The sequence below is a fragment of the Vanrija albida genome (assembly GCF_041260175.1).
Source record: "Vanrija albida strain AlHP1 chromosome Unknown contig_2, whole genome shotgun sequence".
Lineage (NCBI taxonomy): Eukaryota > Fungi > Basidiomycota > Tremellomycetes > Trichosporonales > Trichosporonaceae > Vanrija > Vanrija albida.
This window is the reverse complement of record NW_027191421.1, coordinates 3,439,471-3,458,852: the sequence shown is the minus strand read 5'-3', so window position 1 is coordinate 3,458,852 and position 19,382 is coordinate 3,439,471. Positions and strand designations below refer to the sequence as shown.

General features: G+C 62.6%; 6 protein-coding genes across 6 annotated transcripts; 1 reads left to right on the top strand and 5 right to left on the bottom strand.

The window, feature by feature from the left end:
- Window positions 1-870: 870 nt before the first annotated feature.
- On the bottom strand, window positions 871-2,073 carry Q8F55_003063 (uncharacterized protein; the record flags this gene model as incomplete). The annotated part of the gene is made up of 2 exons (XM_069351624.1): window positions 871-1,540; window positions 1,778-2,073. 2 exons carry the CDS (start codon window positions 2,071-2,073, stop codon window positions 871-873), a joined length of 966 nt encoding a protein of 321 aa, XP_069212010.1.
- A 376-nt stretch (window positions 2,074-2,449) lies between these two features.
- On the top strand, window positions 2,450-4,691 carry Q8F55_003062 (uncharacterized protein; the record flags this gene model as incomplete). Its single annotated transcript, XM_069351623.1, has 3 exons — window positions 2,450-2,820; window positions 2,870-3,207; window positions 3,244-4,691. The coding sequence occupies 3 exons, from the start codon at window positions 2,450-2,452 to the stop codon at window positions 4,689-4,691; spliced, it is 2,157 nt and encodes a 718-aa protein (XP_069212009.1).
- Window positions 4,692-4,937: 246 nt separating this feature from the next.
- CDC5 (Cell cycle serine/threonine-protein kinase cdc5/MSD2) lies at window positions 4,938-7,645 on the bottom strand (the record flags this gene model as incomplete). The annotated part of the gene is made up of 6 exons (XM_069351622.1): window positions 4,938-5,312; window positions 5,348-5,757; window positions 5,794-6,824; window positions 6,861-6,962; window positions 6,997-7,331; window positions 7,367-7,645. 6 exons carry the CDS (start codon window positions 7,643-7,645, stop codon window positions 4,938-4,940), a joined length of 2,532 nt encoding a protein of 843 aa, XP_069212008.1.
- Window positions 7,646-8,068: 423 nt separating this feature from the next.
- On the bottom strand, window positions 8,069-9,295 carry Q8F55_003060 (uncharacterized protein; the record flags this gene model as incomplete). Its single annotated transcript, XM_069351621.1, has 5 exons — window positions 8,069-8,454; window positions 8,493-8,544; window positions 8,589-8,749; window positions 8,796-9,178; window positions 9,237-9,295. The coding sequence occupies 5 exons, from the start codon at window positions 9,293-9,295 to the stop codon at window positions 8,069-8,071; spliced, it is 1,041 nt and encodes a 346-aa protein (XP_069212007.1).
- Window positions 9,296-9,994: 699 nt separating this feature from the next.
- On the bottom strand, window positions 9,995-13,876 carry Q8F55_003059 (uncharacterized protein; the record flags this gene model as incomplete). The annotated part of the gene is made up of 2 exons (XM_069351620.1): window positions 9,995-12,587; window positions 12,627-13,876. The coding sequence occupies 2 exons, from the start codon at window positions 13,874-13,876 to the stop codon at window positions 9,995-9,997; spliced, it is 3,843 nt and encodes a 1,280-aa protein (XP_069212006.1).
- Window positions 13,877-17,097: 3,221 nt separating this feature from the next.
- Q8F55_003058 (uncharacterized protein) lies at window positions 17,098-19,051 on the bottom strand (the record flags this gene model as incomplete). Its single annotated transcript, XM_069351619.1, has 8 exons — window positions 17,098-17,250; window positions 17,363-17,421; window positions 17,470-17,887; window positions 17,926-18,024; window positions 18,066-18,204; window positions 18,243-18,430; window positions 18,575-18,631; window positions 18,680-19,051. The coding sequence occupies 8 exons, from the start codon at window positions 19,049-19,051 to the stop codon at window positions 17,098-17,100; spliced, it is 1,485 nt and encodes a 494-aa protein (XP_069212005.1).
- Window positions 19,052-19,382: the final 331 nt, after the last annotated feature.

The following is a 19,382-nucleotide window of genomic DNA, read 5'->3' as shown; positions in this document are numbered from 1 at the left end:
AAGAGGGCAGCGAGCAGACAAGGTTTGTGGTAGGTAGATTGGGGGTGTGGAATGCATCGGTGAAAGATTCCAACCCCATCGCACTCGTACTTGCCCGCGAAGGGCTTATCTCTCACCACTCGTCTCCCTTCTCATGGCAAACCATCCGCTCCCCATTATGCCCCCGATGCACTCGCCCGCGCATTTGACTCATGAAATCACTGACGGGATGGTATAAATACATCTTCTGGGAGCTTCAGACGGCCGCTGAAGCCGTCGGGAGCGAGTCGCACTGCTAAGGTTGCCCCTCGTCGCGCGAACAACCTCAACTCGGACGTCTCTGTGCCCGTCCGTAGCTTGTAGTCATTCAAGAACCCCCCAGCTCGAGAGGTACACTCTACCAAACTGATTACTTCTTCCTTGGGAGGGTGTTGACTCGATGGGACGCATCAGTGTGTGCTGAGCGTGGTGCAGTTGCCTCAAAACTGCCACTCCCATTCCGCGACATTGGTCAGCCTGTCCCAAACAAGTTGAACATGCTTCTGCCAGCACCTCGTTTACGAGGCATACAGCGAGTAGAACGCTGAACTTCTACCTGCCCATCTGTAATAGAACAAGAAAAGACGACTTTCCAGTCTTCAAGCCCGAACATTGCGTCGCCGGGAGTGGTGCCCCCTCCCCCCTCCCTCATGCCCTGCCTGCGAATGAAGCTGCACCTCCCACCTCAACCCCCCCCCCCCCCCACTCCGCGGCGCCCAAACACACCCCCACACTGTCACAGGGTTGGTACCAATTCATACTAGTTACAGGCCGTCGTACGGACAGAATGAACGGTCCTATCAAGCCACTGCCATCAATCCGGTGTGCTCATCACACGTCCCTGCGGTTGCTCTACTTGGAGTCCTTGGTGACGGTCTCCTTGACGGCCTCCTTGACCGACTCGTCGTCCTTGACAGACTCGTCCTTGATCGACTTTGTCGACACATCGTCGTCGCCACCGACCGAGAACGAGCTCGCGGGCGGCGATGCGGAAGTCGAGGTCGTGGCAGGAGTGGCGTCCTTGGGCGGTGCGGGAGGTGCGGCGCCGGCAGGCCCCTCGGTGCCGTCGGCCTTGGGGGGAACAGGCGGCGCCTGGAGGCCCTCGACGGCGTGCTTGGCCTGCTGGCCGATCGCACCGCCAACAGCAACAGCGGCATGACCAAAGCCCTGAGCGGCAATGGTAGCCTGGTTCCATGAGTCGGCCGCAAAGGAGCGGAAGTTGCCCTGGCCAAACTGCGAGCCGACCGGCGACGAAGGCGACCCGGCGGAGGGCCCCGGCGCCGTAGTAGGCAGCGTCGGCTCCGGACCGCCGGTGATGCGCGACGAGATGGCCGAGCCAAAGCCCCAGATTGACGAAGCAATCGTCTCGCCCCAGCCGGCCTTGGGGCCGGTGATGGGTCCACCAGTCTCGTACTCGTCGTCGACGAAGAGGACCTTGTCCTCCCACTGGTTGTGGGCCTTGAGCTCGGCCTGGAGGGCCTTGCACGCCTCCTCGGTGGCGTCCCACGCTTCTGGGCTCTTGCTGTGGTGTGTGAGTATGAGTATGCCAGTCTGTAGATAGACACAAGCGGTGCCCGTGTCACCTGTCACTGCGTCACGGCTAGGGCCTCGCCACTACCCTCCCTCCTCCCTCCCTCCTGCTCAGTGCACTCCGAGATGGAATCGCCCGGCCACCAACCCTTATGCTCACGCAGCGAGCAATGACTGCCATCCAACCCCTGCTTCGCGCCTCCCCTCCCAACCCCTGCGCGTTACCCACCTATCAGCCATGTCGATCCGGACCTGGCCAATGCTCTGGCCGCCGGCTGGCGGCGCAGGCGTGAAGATGAAGCTCGGGTGCTCGTTCTTGCTCCGGGTGCGCTGAACGGGCGAGTTGGGGGCGAGGGGGAAGCTGTTGGCGCCGACGGTGATGATGAGCGCGTCGGTCGGGCGCTCGGGAGGTGCCGCCGGCAAGAGGTTGAGGTGGAGGTCGCCGTGGGCCAAGGGGACGGGGGTGGCGCCCGGCGCGGGGAGGTGAAGTGCCGTGGCGTTCTTGATTGTGATCAAGGCAGACATGGTCGTGAAGTGCGAGTTGTGGGGCAAGAGAGAGAGGAAGAGGGAAGAGTGGGATTGCGACGAGGTTGCGGCCAGTCTGGTGATGTATTTGACCGGGTCGCGACGATTGTGATCCTGGCTGGGTGGCTGGCTGGGCGTGTCGACGGCGGCACGCCGGGGCGAGACCTCCCCTGACGTCGTCGATTCAATTACAGGCACACCAAAAATGACGTGGAGTTATACACTGTGTTGTGATGGATGCAACTCGCCGCCGCCGCTGTTATCACGTTTCAATGCCAAAAGTTGGAATTGGACGACGCGCAGTGCAGCGAGCGACTGCAGTGGGTCAGAGCAACAACTCGACCTTGCTTCTTCTTCTCTCTCATTCTCACACCACATGACAGCAGCAATAGACACAGAGTTCAGCGTCGGCGACGAGTTCATCGGCTTTGACGACCTCGTCTCCGAGGCTGGCCCGTCGCGCAGCCAAAGCCCACCAAGTCCACCAGCATCGAGCTCAGCAAAGGGCAAGGGAAGGGCGCATGAGACGGACACGGACCGGTACGACGACAGCAGTGCGGCCGAGTCCAAGACGGGAAAGAAGCGCAAGGGCAAGGGCAAGTCGGCCCCCCCGCCCAAGAAGGCAAAGGGAGAGAATGGACCGATCACCGGACCGAGGAACAAGAAGGAGGAGGAAATGGCCAACAATCGACACGCGCCATGGGCTGTCAATGTCGACTGGGAGCGGTGTGCCGACACTGCAGAAATGTGCGCGGCCAGACACATTGTTTGACTACCAGGCTGACTCGAAACCCAGGTTGAATGACGAGGTTCGTGCATTCTACGACCACATGTCACCGTCGCTCGAGGAGTACACTGTTCGGCGAGACTTGATCGACTACCTCTCCGCGTTGATCAGGTCACACTTTCCTGGCGCAGAGGTTACTCCCTTTGGCAGTTGGCAGACACAGCTGTACCTTCCGACCGGCGATATCGACCTTGTCGTATTCAACCCCCAACTGGTCAACGCAGAGAAGCCCAAGATCGTCAAATTCTTGCACGCCCTCGCCGGGCTCATGAAGAGGAGACTCGCCAACCAGGTCGTCGTCATTGCCAGAGCCAAGGTGCCAATTGTCAAGTTCGAGACCAACGATGGTGAGTCGCGCTGTACAAGTCCTTGCTGATCTCCAGGTGCGATCAACATTGATATTTCGGTCAACCAGACCAACGGTATCTCGGCCGGCAAGATCATGCGTCACTACCTCGACTCGTATCCTGGATCGCGCGAGCTCATCCTGGTCGTCAAGGCGTTCCTTCAGCAGCGGTCGATGAACGAGGTGTTCTCAGGCGGACTTGGCAGCTACTCGGTCATCTGCCTCGTCCTGTCGTTCCTCCAGCTCCACCCCAAGATCAGAAGATCAGAGATTAATCCACTCAACAACCTCGGCGTCCTGCTCATGGAATTCTTTGAGCTGTACGGCAGGAGCTTCAACTACAACGACGTCGGCATTTCGCTCCGTCGAGGTGGCGAGTACTACTCGAAGCGCAAGCGTGGATGGGCCAACTTTAACGGCCAGCCGTGGCTGTTGTCGATCGAGGACCCGCAGGACGTGGAGAACGACATCTCCAAGACGTCTTTTGGTATCCGCGACGTCAAGCTCGTCTTGGCTGGCGCCTACGACATCCTCCAGGGTGTCCTGTCAGAGCGGAAGAAACAGCTCGATGACGGCCAGATCCCTCACCTTCGGGCGAGCGAACTAAGTATCCTTGGAAGCATCCTCGGCGAGCCCCCTCAGGCTGTCAAGTTCCGTGCACACCTGAAGGGCATGTTCGACGACAAGAGGGTTCAGCGACTCATCTCAAAGGACCTGGGCCGGTTACCTGATGACCTGCCAGATGTGCACCCTCCTGCCCCGACGAGCCGGAACGACACGGGGTCAAAGACCAAGTCGGCTTCAGCATCCACGTCGGCTCCCGCCGAGCCCAAGCGCGCCCGCAAGGCCCGCACGCCATCTCCGGCTGGCAAGGACGAGTTCAACGCCATCCTCGTGGACGACGACAGTGACCCCGAGCCCGGAGCGGTTTGGGAGAGCGAGTCGTCGGGGAGCGAGCGTGCTGCGCCGCGCAAGGCCAAGGGACGCAAGGTGTCGGGGTCTGCGAGCGAGGATGGCGAGATCCGCGAGGCTGGGTCCAAGGTCAGCACCGGCCTGCAGATCAAGGGCATCGCGGCGCGCCATCAGAGCGTGAGCGAGGACGAGGTGGACTTTGAGGCGCTTGCGGCGTCGCGCGGCGACTCGCCCGAGGAGAGCAGGTATGACCTGGGCAAGGCGAATGGGAAGGGTTCGAAGGCGGGGTCGAAGGCGGCCTCGCGCGCGGGGTCCAAGGCACCCGCGTCCAAGGCGCCGTCGGTGGCGGGTTCCAAGGCTGGGTCTAAGCCGCCCTCGGTGGCGGGCTCCAAGCCTGGCTCCAAGGCGCCGTCGCGGGCCGGCTCGCGGGCTGGGTCTGCCACGCCCGCGGTTCCTGCTTCGCCTGGCGCGTCGCGCAAGGTCAAGTCGACCGAGCGCAAGGCGTTCTGGGCCGCCAAGGCTGGTCAGACTGTCGATGAGGAGGAGGACGACTACATCGTGCTCAGCGACTAGGGGGTTCATGTTTGTAGCGCATTCTTGCATTTGGTATCCTGCATGTGACATGTTGTGCACTGTCCCGTTCTAGTGCGCGTCGCTGCAACGAGTGTGAAACCATGCATAGTCCTGCTGGATATATTACGGTGTTGTACAACGTGCAATGCAAGCGCGGAGAGGAAGACGAGGCCGGGGGGACCGGCGGGGGCAGCTATGAGCACACAGGCAGGGCCATGGGACAAGGAAAGGAGACGGCGGACGGCACTAGGTGCGGAGGGTACGGGGCGCAGCACGCTCACGCTCGGCAAGGTTGCGGTCGACACGCTCACGCTCGCGCTCACGGTCAACGCGACGCTCGCGAGGCGCTTCAGGCTCAACCACCTCGTGGCGGTCCTCCTTGCGTTCCTCCTTGGTCTTGGAGGTGCCGTGCAGACGAATCTTGGTGAGAATGTCCTTGGCGTACTGCACCTTGTGCACGACCGTCTCAATCCTGCGTCTCTCTTTGGCCGACTCGTCTTCGGATGCGGGGCGGAGAAGCGCCTCGAGGCTCCAGCTGCGCAGAGTCTGGTGCTTGTCAATGATGGAGACAACCAGGCCGTTCTCGGAGAGAATGAGCTTCGTGTGGTCGTAAAAGTTGAACTGGGGTGTGAGCTATCATCCTCTCATTAGCTTACCTGGAGGATGCGATTGCTCAGGCGGAAGAGGATCACATGCTTCATGCGCAGGTAGCGCTCGATGTAGACCATTCCCTTGTTGAGCTTGCTGTCGACATAGGTGTAGGGCTGCTCGCTTAACAGCTTGCCGAGCATGTAGTTTTCAAAGTGGTGGAGGAGGAAGACCTTGGTCTTGACCTCGGAGGGGTACGACTCGACCTCAAAGTTGCGGCGCTCCTGGACCCGTCCTTCGGAGGGAGGGCCGAGATACTCGACGTGCTGCTTGCTCGGCGAGAGGGATACTGAGCTCGAGTCGTTGAAGTGTACGCTGACGGTGCCGTCGCTGAGGACGACACCCATGCCGTACTTGGCAGTGTAGTCGAGCCACGAGACAACAAACTTCTTGGGCCCCGCAGGAGAGAGTTCAATGTCTGGGCGTGTCAGCGATAATCGCACAAACTGCTCACCTGGCGTGCTGAAGCCAGCTTCGGTGTTCGCCAGAGCCATACCGGTCTCGAGGTTGCGCTCACAGAGCTCGTAGAGAGACAATGGGTCAGAGGTCTTGACGGGCTTGACCTGTACTGGTTCCTTCGACCTGCGCTGCGGCTGGGCAGTCGTCTCGCCGAGCGGGGCTTTGCTGGTGGTTGCGACGGACGATGATGTCCGCTCACGTCTGGACTCGTCGCGTCTGATCTCACGTGTTGGCTCGCGCACCTCGCGAGGGCGAGTCTCCTCGGTGTCCGACAGACGCATGGCAGCCATCTGGGAGACGATGCGCGCCTTCTGAGTGGCGAGCTCGCGGTCGCGATTGACTGGGTTGACCTGCTCAGCCTCATCTCCACCGTCCTGTCCCTCATCCTCTTCAGCCACGTCGTCCATGATAGGAGCCTTGGTCGCAGGGCCAGGTGGTGGTCGCCGTGATAAAGTAGCGGCAGCGGCTTGGCGACGAGCTGGGCTGAGGGTGCTTTGCGCGCCGGCGGCGCTGAGCTTGCGGAGAAGCGAAGGCTCCTTGATGGGTGCGGCGGCTTGGACCAGTGGCTGGCGAGCCGAGTTGAGCAGGGCAGAGATGGGGCTATCGGGCTGAACGGCGTTGTTGAAGTCACGCTCCTGAGCCATGATGGAACTGCCAAGCTGTGATGCCCTGTCCGCTGGTGGTGGCGTCGTTGTCTGCGCCGGTCCAGCCGCCTTGCGCTTGACGGCCTCAAAGTTGCGCCTGCTTTGAGAGCTCGAGAGGTTGGAGAAGTCGGGGGTGCCATCGTTGGCCGAGTGCGGGATGTGGGAAGGGAATGGGCCGTCGGTGAACCAGCGGTGCTGGAGGATGGCTTGGAGTGATGGACGCTTGTCAGGGTTGGAGTTGAGAATGCTACTAATGAGGTCCATGGCCGAGGACGAGATCTCCTTGTCAGCCGGGAACTCGTAGCGGTTCTCGCGGATACGGCGGTAGATGGCCTTGACGTCCTTGGTCTGGAACGGCGGCTTGCCAATGAGGAGGGTGTAACTGGGGTCAGCTTTGCGCGAACAACCGCTAGCTCACAGAATGACGCCGACAGACCACACGTCAACCTCGAACGAGTGGCCGTTCGCTGTGTCGAACAGCACCTCTGGCGCGATGTAGTTTGGCGTACCGCAAATGGTCCTGGTCGTCAGCCGTGTCCAGCACAACAACTCACTTCTTGCGCTCGCCAGGGTTCTCAATCAAGGCCGCAAGGCCAAAGTCGCCAACCTTGACGTTCATGTCGCCGTCAAGGAAGAGGTTGCCGAGCTTGAGGTCGCGGTGGATGACGTTCATATCGTGCATGTAGAGACAGGCGCCGATGATCTGGACGAGGAAGTAGCGGGCCTCGGGCTCCGAGTAGCGCCTCCTGCGGCGGAGCAGGTCCATCAAGGACCCGTTCTCGCACAGCTCAAGCACCATGTAGACGTTCTCGTCGTCCTCAAAGCAGTCGTGGAAGCGGACGACGTCGGGGTGGACGAGCATCTGGTGGAGCTTGATCTCTGCCCAGAGCTGGGGGTCAGCCCTACCCCGCCAACGGCACCCACCTTGGTCTTGTTCTTCTTCGTCTTGATCGAGGCCTTGTGGACGACCTTGACGGCCTTGCGGGTAGCCTCCTCATCAAACACCTCGTACACGCGGGCGAAGCCGCCCTCGCCGAGGAAGCCAGTGCGCGAGTACGTGACGCCGCGGCCGCGGTCTAAGATGCGCAGCGGCGGCGTAGGCGGCACGGGCTTGTCCTTGCGCGGCGGCGGCGGTGAGCGGGGCCGTGCGGCGGCGGCCGGGTCGGCGGGAGCGTGCGGTGGTGGGACGTCGGCGGCGCCCATGGTGGATATGGTACTGTCCGCTGGGGGGAAGGAGGGGGTGAGATGAGGGAACAAGGGCTACTGTATGTTGTGGTTGAAGGCAGCGAGCGGCGGGATCCAAGGCAGGCAGGCAGGCAGGCAGGCAGGCAGCTGTGTTTACTGAGCACCATTCAGGCCAGTGTTGTGTCAGGCGGGCGCTGGGTTGATTTTTGGTTCCGTCAAAATCACTCGCGTGAGTGGCGGGGTGAGTGGCCCTGAGGCCGGGGGAGGGGTGTCTGGGTTCACTGATGGAGCATCTGCCTTCTTCCCATGCATGAAAGGACAGATGGATGTGTGCGGACTGCAGGCCCTCCTGGGCTCCCTCTTACACCTTCTGATTGCTTACGAGCCAACGCTGACCGCCACAAGATTGCTTCATACAACCATTCTCACTACACCTGAACTCTAGTCTACACCCCCCTCGCGCGCCTTGAAGATGGCCTCGACCGTGCTGCGGAGCGACTCGTCCTTGGGCGTGTACTTGAACCCAAATGTCTTCTCGGCCTTGCGGCCGTCAAACTTGACGATACCCTCGTCAAGCGACTTGCGGTACGCCGCGTCGCTCGACGCCTTGAGGTACCCGGGCTCAGTGGTGGCTGCCTCGACGCCGAGCGCGAGGTCGTTGCCCCACAGCGTGTCGGCGGCGAGGATGAAGCGCTCGCCCGAGGCCTCGGGGGTCGTGAACGCCTTGACGGCGACCTTTGCCACGTCCTGCACGTCGACCATGCTGCCGAAGGGGTACGCGAGCAGCTGCTGCGGTGCGCCGGGCTTGAGGAAGCTGTTGAGCAGGACTGGGGTCAGCGGTGCGGCTGGGCCAAAGCGAACTCACACAGCGAGCTCGGGCGCTTCTTGGGCGTGTACTGCAGCGGTGCGCCGAAGCACTAGGGCTGTCAGTGCCACACGAGCGGCCCCAATCTCCACTCACGAACACGGGGTGCAGCGCGACCGCGTCCCACGAGGGCTTGCTGTCGCTCACGACTTTCCACAGCACGCGCTCAGCCCTGGCCTTGGACGCAGAGTACTTGTCAGGCCCGGGCACCTTGTCGCCGAGCTCCTCGCAGCGCTTGATTGCCGGGTCGTTCCAGTCTGCGTGCGTCAGCGCGTCCTCCCCCCTCCCCTTCGCCAAACCCACCAGCCTCGGTCCACACCGTCCCAGGGGCGGCGGTAAAGTCGCCCATGGCCGCGCCCGAGCTCATCTGCACAAAGCGCTTGAGGGTCCTGTTGTGTCTCTGCACGCTGTTGAGGAGGTTGGTGAGGCCGCGCACGGCCGGCCCGATGACCTCGTTCGGGTCGCCCACATGCGACATTGTGACTGGCGATGCCAAGTTGAGCACGCCGTCGACGCCGACGACGGCCGCGTCGTACGCGCTCGGCTCGTCAATGTCGGGCACGAGCGCGTGCTCGATCTTGGCAGCGTGCTGCGGGAACAGGGAGCGCACGTGGGCCACCTTGTCCTCTGAGCGCGCGGTCACGCGCACGCGGAAGCCGGCGTCGAGGAGCGCAGAGACGGCGTGGCTGGCGAGCGTCAGCGTCAGCACCGCTCAGCTCAACCCCGCGAGCCCAGGCCACTCACGTCCCGATAAAGCCAGAGGCGCCAGTGACGAGGATGAGGCCGGATGTGAGTGCTGGCATGGTGTGTGGTGCATCGACGTGGGAACCACCACCCCGCCTTAAATAGCGAGCAGAGAGACGGGGCCGAGATGAGTGAGATAGTACGCAGCATATCAGGCACGGCCCCATTCCGCCCCGGCGCCGCTGTCGTCCGGCCGCAAATCGCGGCCTGCGCTTTTGTTGGACCCCGTCGAGTACAGAGCATGTTTGCGCTGTGGGGCGCGGGTCATCCGGTGCGCCGCATTGGTCGGCGCCGAGCACGCGACTGTGAGCATGCCGGTGGACTCGGAGGCCAAGGTTGCACCGTGGTCGGCACTGTGGCAGCAGCTTTGGTGTTGTTGCAATAAATAGAGCAGAGAGGTACCCGCACTTGTTGTATCAGCTTTGGACTAAGCCAGCCCCTCTCAACAGACGATTGCCCGGCATTCCTCGGCTTCCGCCCACCTCTCACCTCCCACCCCATAACTTCTATACTCATACATCAACCTGATTGCTTCAATCCAGGATACTTATACGATAATGCAAGCAGTGTGTGATTGTTGGTGGTCAGTCGTTGGGTCCAGCCTCCTCCTCAATCCACCCTCACCCTCCCCTCCTTCATGCTAACTACACTCAACAACCCAGGGTCGGCCCTGGGCCTATGCAATGAATACGAGACACAAACAAAATGGGGGGCCGGGTGTAGTCGCGGTTGACGATGTTACAGGCGGATGTGGCGCCCTAGTCCTTGCCCTTGCCAGTCTTGAGGCCGCCCAGCATCTTGGCCAGACTCTGGATCTGGCCCTTGAGCTTGGGCTTGTTTGGCCCGTCGGACGGGTGGCTGGCAGTGACGGGGCTCGAGGCGGTGATGGTGTCGAGGCTCGCGACAGACGACGTCTGAGGGAGTGTGCTCTTTCCCCCGGCGTTGGGAGACGGCGAGCCGTGAGGCGACGAGGTGGATGGGATCGGAACGGGGTTGGACATGGTCGGGGTCTTCAAGGAGGGGGACAGCTTGGATGCAGCGTGGGTTGGCACCTCGCGAAGGATGGGCTTGGGCTCTTTCGCAATCGTGACGCCGATCGAAACCGGTACCGACGACGTCGGTGGTGCCCAGCGCTCATCAGAGTGGTCGCGCTGCGAGCTGAGCTTGCGGGCGTGGGGCGGGCGGTTGGGGCGAGCCGGAATGTTGGCAGGACGGGCGCCGAGCTGAGCCGGAACGTTGGCAGGGCGAGCGCCAAGCTGCGACGGCTTGCCGAATGACCCCATGGGGCCCTCCATCCCACCGGCGATTGCAGCAGCGGCAAGCGCGGCCTGGCGCGAGCGGGACGAGTCTTCGGTCATGCGACGAGAGCCGACAGAGCGGGTCTGAGCCTTCTCGGCCCTGGCCTCCTGCTCGGGGTCCTCGCGGATGCGGGCCGGGCGGCGACGCCAGTCGTCATCCTCGGGGCCGGCGTTCGACGAGCTAGTTTGGCTCGACGAAGCCGTCGCCACGGACGACAGCTGGCTTGATAATCCAGACGAGGTGGCCGTCTGCTTGTTGTAGATGACTCGCGAGAGCTGTGGGTTCACACCCTGCTGTAACTTGGCAGGAGCAGACCACCCGCCAACGTCGCGTTCGGCGACCCGGCGGGCGAGTGCTTCGAGCTGAGGGTTACCCTTGGACATGGCTAAGAAGTCCTTCCACTTGGACTTGCGCGCGGCAGCTGCCTGGGCAGGGGACGTGCCAAGCGGAGGGAACTCCTCCTGCATGAAGCCTCCGGAAGTCTTCTTGGACAAGTCGCGGGCCAGCTCCTCAGAGGCAGCGACGAGTTCATGAAGGAAGGCGTCGCGCTCGTCCTGCGATTGTCCGCTGGCTTGAGCGGCGAGTGCGGCTTGCGCAGCCTTGCCCTTCCGAACACCGCGCTTGCGGCGCTTGTGGGTAGAGAGGGAACGCTCGTCGCCCTCACCCGTCTTGTCTGCCTCCGCCTCACGGCCGTCGCTGTCGCCTCTGTGCTCGCTGTCGTCGTTCTCTCCGCTTTCTGTCGGCTCTGGAGACACGAGCGTGCTCATGTCCGTCGGTGTGGGATGGTCGTCGATCGTCGTGGCCGATCGAATCTCGTCACGGTCGAGGTCTGGCGTGGGAGCTGGCTGCGAGAGGCCGCTGACCGTTTGGGCGAGCTCGGAGGGAGGGGGGAGTGACGACAAAGACGGGAGCTGCTCCGCGGCGGGCGGGGTCGGCGTGGAGTTGGGTAATTGCACTGGAGCTGAGGAAAGCGCGGACGCCAAACCACTCTTGGGGACAACGTTGTTGGCCTGGGCAACGGGCGACTTGACGAACAATCCCTTGTCCGCAGCCGTCTGCTTGGCGCGCGTGTCGAGGCGAGCCATCTTGAGGGCATGGAGGGCGCGCCTGCCCGCAATCATCTCGGGCAGCGACTTGATCCACTGGCCAAGCTCGCGAGCGCTAACGCGGTCCTCGACTTCCACACAAAGGACGTGCTCGGCGATGTACGTCGCGACCTCCTTGCCGATACCGGTGAACTTGCTAGTGAAAAAGAGCGTGGGGTTCACAAGGAAGGTGTCAAAGTTCGGGTCGCCTTCTGTCGGGTCCTTCCATGGGTTGCGGTGGAACAGCATGTTGATGAGGACGATTCCAAGCGACCAGACGTCGGCAGGAGCAGGGCGGTACACGGGGCCAAGGTTGTTCCTGCACTCGTACGACATGTACGGCTTGGAGCCGCACTCGACGTCGCCCGACTCCTCCTCGGTCGTTGCAAGACCAAAGTCGGTGAGCTTGACAACGACCTTGCGCTTGGCTTGGGGCCCAAAGTCTGGTGATCCGGCGCTACGGTTCTCGTCTTCGACCTCGAGCTCGACAGAGTCGCAGCAGATAAAGTTCTCGGGCTTGATATCCCGGTGCGCCACACCTGCCTCGTGGCACACAGCGACAGCTTCGCACATTTGCGAGAACATTGACGCGATGAGACGCAGACGACGTGGGGTAAGGAGCGTGTTGGCCGAGAACGCCGAAAGGAGTGACGGGGTTGGGGGCGTCGCGGCGTGTGAACTGACCGAAGACGACTGCAAGTGCGACGATCCGTTGTGGTGCGCAAAGAGGAGAGAAGCAGGAGAAGCGTTGAAGCTTCCCGAGCCAAATCCATTCCCAGAGAACGTGCTTGGCGAGTTGGTGAAGGACGAAGGGAAATTTGAGAAGAGCTGGGAGGAGGAGAACGGGATCGACGACGACGACAGCAGCGACGACGAAGTGATGTCCATGGCACCGCGTATGTTGTTTGGCAGCTTGGTCGTGGTGGTCGGAGGCGAGGCATCACGCGAGCGCTCCAACCAGTAGAACCTGAGGGGGTTAGAACATGAATGTCACACGACCACTCACAAATCTTCACCGGGGCACAGCTCGAGGAGGAGGAAGAGCCAGTTGCGCGTCTGCAGCGTGTCGTGAAGAGTCACAAGGTTCTTGTGGATGGGGAGCGAGAGGTGGATTGTAGCCTCAAAGAGCTGGGTTTCCAACTGCTCCTCTTCGAGGTCATGCTTGCTCAGGCACTTGAGGGCGTACTCGCGCTTGCGGCCGCCACGCTCTCGCACGAGGTAAACAACGGCGTACGAGCCTGAGCCGAGCTGCCTGATAACCTCATAAGTCTTCTTGACGCGCGGGGTGGTGGTGCCAGGGCCGGCGGCGCGGGGCGCGCCCATTGAGCTGCCGTCGCGACGCAATGGAAGGCCGTGTTCGATAGTCGAGTCGCCCACCTGCACGCGACCGACTGCGGCTTCAATCACGTCGCCCTCGAACTGCAGGCCTTCGCCGAAGATCATGCCCGGCGAGAGGACATCGGCGGCATGGGAGGCCTCCGACTCTTGTGTCCAGCTGCGGCCGTTGGGGTACTCGTCATCGTCAAAGGACAGGGATTCTGGCTGGTCATCGTTGTCATCGTTGTCGAGGAGAACCCCACCGGCCGGGTTCCATTCGTCCATGTCTTCCACACCGGGGGCACCGGGGGCCCACGCGTCGCCGCTGCCTGCGGTTAAGAGGGAAGGGGGGACTTCAGCCCTTGGCGTTGGGGCTTTGCTTGGTGTGCCCGAGCCAGAGCGCGCAGGGAGGACCGACGCGCTTCCACGCGGTGTTCTCGAACGGCTGCGTGACGACAGGGAAATGCTGACAATGGCCGCCGAGTTGCGACGAGAGCGCGGGGGGAACTCGCCTGCTGGACCGCGGGGTGAAGAAGGAAGGACTGCCGAGGGCCGTGGGCTGCCCGCCGAAGGATCGGGGAAGAATGGGAAGTGGCTGTCTGCAGTGGGCGACGAGACGAGCTGGGGGTTGAGGATTGGCCGTGCTGCGCCTGCCTTTGTCAAGAGGATCGACGCTGCGACTGGTGACGTCCCTAAGCCAGGTGGAGGCAGTGTTCCTCCAACCTTTGGGGGCGAGAACCCGAACACTGCAGCCTTTGGCGTCACGCGACTTGGGCCGCCCATGTCGTCAAACTCGAGCGGCTGGTTGTGCGTGATGCTGGGCAGGCGACTCGGAGTCGAGACACGGGCCCGGGGCGATGGGGAGCGATCCAAGGCGCCGAAGATGTGCGGTGGTGAGACGGCGGCCGGGCTGCGGGGCGCCGAGTCATGTCCACTCATTGAGATTGCGGACGGGGAGGAGACGGGGGTGTGAGAGGGGAGCCGTCAAGGCGGCGGAGGTGTCGAGGGGGTGACGAGAATGGTGTGCCAGTGGTTGAGGGTGTTGTTAATGTGGGGATTCGTGGGGGAGTCGAGGTGTCCGGGATGGGGTCGTCACCCGTCAAGAGTCACCGTGCGCCAACGAGGGCAGCGGGGGTGAGGCGTCGTCTGGGCGCGCGGTCGACCCGATTGGGGGTCTGTGGTGTGGGCCTAGATGTCTAATGGCGAGGGGTAGCGCGTGATGCCGGCCAAACCCGTATGCACGGTCGTTGTGCGTTGCTGCGCAGCGGGTGTTGGCGGGAGAGCGCGCTTGTCTTGACAAAATGTCGGGCGTTTGGTGCGCGTAGTGTCTGGCGCACGAGCAGTGGAGCGCTCGGCTACAATGGTCTGTCGGACGGGCGGCGGCCGAGGTCGACTCGGAGCGAGATGGGTTATCGATGGGGTGCAATAGTGCTAGAGCGAGCGAGCACACCAAAAGTGTGCCGCCACGCGGGTCCTCGTCCGGTCAGGTGGGTGAGAACGCGCGAGTGCGAGAGCAGTCTGGTGACGGCGTAAGCGAGTGATACAGCAATGCCAACGATTGCGACATGGGCCACGATGGCATGCACTCCAACCTACCTAGCGTCGAGGGGGCGTTAAGAGTGCCAGTCAAGACCGAGTATGCGTGTGTATGTCGGGTCAGAGGTCGACACGTGCAGATGTGTAGAGGCGAGAGGGGGGAGTGAGGGGGGAGGGGGGAGTGAGGGGGGAGGGGGGAGGGGGATGCAACGGCCAGCGACCAGGCTGTATGCAGTCGTGTGTTGTATTGTGCCAAGGCGTGGGCGGGCCAAAAGTGTTCACCCAGCAGCGAGTGCGGGGATAGTGCGAAATGCGTGCAGTGCTGGCTGGCGTCGGTCGGCGATGGCGGCGGCGGCGGTGGTGGAGCTGGACTGCGAGGAGTCGATGTGGTGGGGGTGGGGTGTGGGTCGGCGTCGGCGTCGAGTCGATTGTCGCCGTTGTGGGGGGAACTAAAAATGCTATAGTACAGTTGTGATTGCGGCGTCGGAGGCGGCGGCGGCGGCGGCGGGCGGGAATGAATGTGCGTTCGGGCTTGTCGAGGTTGCAGTAGCAACAGCAACAGGCAGCTCAGCCAACCGGGGAGGGGAGCGAGCGAGCTGCGGCGCGTCGACGAGGCAGGCCGAGGGGGGGAAGGGGGAGGAGGGGGAGGGAAGGTGGGGGAAGGGGGAGGTGAGCCGAGGGAAGGTTGAGTATGTGGGTGTGATTGGATTGCGTCGGTCGGTCGCTGCAGGTCGTCGGGTTTGTTCCTGCCTAGCTAGTCGCTACCTTGTCGTGGAATACAATTTGGCCCGCCTAGATCCCGAGTCGAATAATTCGACGGCAGCCAACTCGCCACTCAAGCGTCATGCTTGTCCTAGACTGCAAGATTGCAGCCTCCATCGTGCAGCTCGTCGTGCTGCTGCCTCCTGCCTGCCTGCTGCTCCCCCTCGCACCCTTGCCTACCCTACCCACCCTACAACTTGCCCGCGACTAGTAAATGACACCGCGTGCAACCCGTGTTTCCAGCCGATGACCCCTGAGCAGAGCCGTTGACTGGACTGCGCAGCGACTGACCCGACTGCTCCCCCGGACGCCGGTGCGCCGGGGCTGCACCAGCGCTGCACCAGCTCCTCGGGACGGCGCAGCGCCGGGCGTGGGGCGGGGCGGAGGGGCGCTGGCAGCGCCGAGCGGCCTCGGCTGGCTCACCAGCTGCAACCAAACACGGCTCCTCGAGCCTCGAGCATGCTCCTCTCGCATCCCCGCATTCGACCCACTCCCAACCCAGACGCGCCGCACGCACCACACCACGCACACCCTCGCCACCCAACCTACCAAACCTTGGGGAGGCAGCCGACGCCCAGCTGACGCCCAGCTGACGTAGCTGCCCCACTGCTGGTGTGTGCCGAGTATAGCGCGGACCCACTAGGTACCACGAGGTGCGCGCGGGGCTGCCAGCGTGCCAAGCAAGCGCCGGCGGCTACCTCGTGTGGTAGCTTTTTCGCTTGGTAGATAGCTGCAGCCGATTCTCCGCGCGACCATGCGGCGGCGTCGCTCGCATCGCGCGCATGCACGCGCAGCGCATCGCATCGCACAAGGCGCGCTCTTGGCGCGTAGCCGCGTGGGTCAGGCCGCGGGCGTAGGCTGCTGCCGGCCCGCAGCCCGACCGGCGAGACTGATTGGGTGGAAAGGGCAGAACGGGGCTGGTGAGGCGCAGAAATTTCAGACAAAAAGAACACTGTTATCGTGCAGCGGCTGCCGCTGAGTGCGCCGCTGCAAGGCCCGCCCCTTTCCCCGGCCCCCTCCCCCCTCCCTCCCCCTCGCCCCCGGCATGCATCGGCACCGCGAGGGCACGATGCCGCCACCTGGGCCTGGCACGGTAGCCGCGCCACACCACCTAGCGCAGCTTATCGTGGCGCGCTTTCCGAATTGCATGGCGACAGCGGTGGTGACGAGTGGTGATCAGTCAGCTGGTGTCGGCTGAGTGTCGCCCGCCCCGCGTCGAGATGCAGCTGCCTGCCACCCTCGCGCAGCACTGGTCGTCAGTGACACCTCGCGGCGCAAGTCGGGCCAGTCGCGCCAGTCGGCTGCGCCGACCCCTGCCGACCTCACCCCCTGAGCGCCCACGACGCCATGTGATGATCCGAACGCGCACCGAGGTCCGTAACCGAGCCAGCCAGCCCCGAGCCCCAGCCCCAGCCTCAGCCCCAGCCCCGACAGCAGCTGCAGAAGCGAGCGCACGGGGTTTCCGTTCGGCTCATTGGTGCGTTCCGAGCAACCCAGCCGAGAGTCGTCAGCCTGCCCATGTGCGCACTTGTGCTGCGGCATCCGCCTCGATGCCACTGCCACACCGCAGCTACTCCCCCCCACCACCACCCTCATGGCCCGGTCTCGAACTCGCCGTCGTCAAGTTAATTGAGGGCCGGGCGGGCACATGCGCACACTGCCGCCGGGACCCTCACCGTGCCTCCCCTCATCCTGCTGTCGCCCGTCCCGTCGCGTCGCGCTTGTCGCTTACCTCGTTCGGCCTATTCAACTCATGCATTCTACGCCCCTTGCCATCGTACATTACAGTCGCTGTATTCTAGCTCTCGGGGTATGTGGTAGGAAGTGTCCAATGTCTCGGCAGTGTCGTCGCCGGTGCCCACCTACACCGCGACGTCCTTCTTGCCAGGTCCATTCTTGAGGTTGACAATGTTGAACGTGAGACAGAACGTCATGACAATGCAGCCATAGACGCCGAGCGCAAGTGCCAGCCACTTGGTGTGGCCAGGTTCGTTGCGGAACAGACGGAAATAGAACTGTGAAACGCCGTGTCAGTTCGAGTCAAACGGTCGCAGCAAGTTGCCTGATGGCGCCGCAGCATCAAGTATAGCCCAGGGCGCTAGCCTTCGCAGCAACAGGGTCACTCACAAAGCCTGGCAGGATAAAGCTGATGATCGTGGATCCAGTCGAGCCAACGAAACCAAGCACTGGTAGTGTTAATAAACGGGCAGCCTACGGGCATTGGCGCAACTCACCGACATCAAGCTCGTCAACGAGCCAGGCAATCGTGTATCCGGCAAGCACAATGCCGATGGTAAAGCCGATAAACTTCTTCTTGGGCATCTCGGTCGCAGACGGACCATGGGCGGCGTCACCGACCTTGGGCACGAGCATGTCGTTCTCGTTCCCAAGCAGCGACGACTCGTCAGAGTCCTCCTCGCTCTCGTAATCCACAGGAACGGGCACTGGCTTGTGCTTCTTGCCCTTGATGATACCCGAGGTAAGAAGGTAGATGCACGAGCGGCACGGCAGCGCTTGCAGAGGGTACGACAGGCCGACGAGGAAGACGATGCCGAGGCGGCCGATAGCCACGGTGAACGACTCGGCCGGGTACATGGAAATGACGTTCGAGCTGACCTTGGAGCCGAACGTAAGGTAGCCGACAATGCCAAGCTACCGGTCAGCGGCCACTCATCGCGCCCATGACGTACCACTTCGTACACGCCCGCCGCGCCAAAGATCGACGAGCCGATGACAAGGTTCATCTTCGCCTGTGTGCGGTCCTTGAGTTCATTGTAGATTGGGAAGAGCTGTGGATCGTCAGCCGCCAGTTACCGCGTCCATCACCCACGTTCTGCGCGCAGGTGAACGCGAACACCTGGACGGGGAAGGAAGCGAGTGTGTTGGGGCCAAAGCGTGCGAGGACAACCTCGCCGCGGTTGGGATCAGGTCCCTTGATAAAGTACCATCCGATAACAACGAGAACCATGCTGGGGGACGTCAGTGCGGCACGCTCGCGCGTACTCACTATGCCACCGACAGCAGGGCAATCTGGCTCGTGAAGCGGAGGCTGTCGAGGGTGCGCATAAACGAGAGTGGGACGACGACTGGCGCTGTCGCCAACAGCCAGAACGTCTGCGAGAGCAGGAACGAATCGGCGGGGATCGTCGTCTTCAAGAGGTGCGCAAATGTCACGGAAACCTGAGGAAGCAGGGTCTGGAGATGTCAGCGACACAAGCTGGGGAGCTGTCCGCCGTGTGGTGGCAACAAGGGAGCGTGACGGAACGCGTGCCCCACCGCCCGCGTTCATCGGCATAAACAACGGGGCGCCCGCTTCCCCACACGACGCTAGCCACACACCTTGCAGATAATGAGATAAGAGACAGACACGCCAAAGCACTTGATCGCGATCGCGAGCTGCAGCGGCGTCAGCGCAGTCCATGCATTGAGGCAGCCTGTACTCACGTCAAACACGCGTGTGACCCATCCCTTTCCAAACGCCAGACGCGCCACTTCGTTGAAGCTAGCCTTGCGGCCCTCGTCTCCCGGACGGACGCCTACGAGGGTCGCGCAGCGACTCAGAAGCCACAGGCCAAAGGCTGCTGTAGTGGCCGAGACGAGACACGAGACGATGCCCGGAATCATGCCCATGCTTGCAAAGGCGGCGGGGAAGGCGAGCGCGCCTGATCCAATGATCGTGTTGGCGAGGTTTGAAAAGGACGAGAGCACTGACGCGCCGGGCGCGTGTGCCTGTCGCCGCTTGCGACGGCGTGGAGTGGGTGTCATGCCTGATGGAGGGGTCGACTGAGTGGAACCATACGTTGGGGGTGTTGTCATGATGAGGATGAGAGTGAGAGATGCGACTTGACCGGTGGCAGGGGGTGGCGGCGGCGGCGAGAGGGGCGGGTGTGGGATGGCTGGCCGGCCTGCAGCGGGAGCTTCCTCTTCGTCGTCGTCGTCCGAGCTGGCTGGTAGCAAAAGGCTTGGCAGCTGCGACTTGGCGCCGTAGGGAGACTGGAGAAGGTACTTTTACAATGCAGTAAAAGTCGATGCAGCAGAAGTGGCCAATGTATATGAAGACGAGACGAGATTGTGTGCGACACAAAGTCAATCGTCTTCTGGGGCCGAGGATGGCGCCTGCTGCATTGTGGAGGTGGGGTGGGCCCGA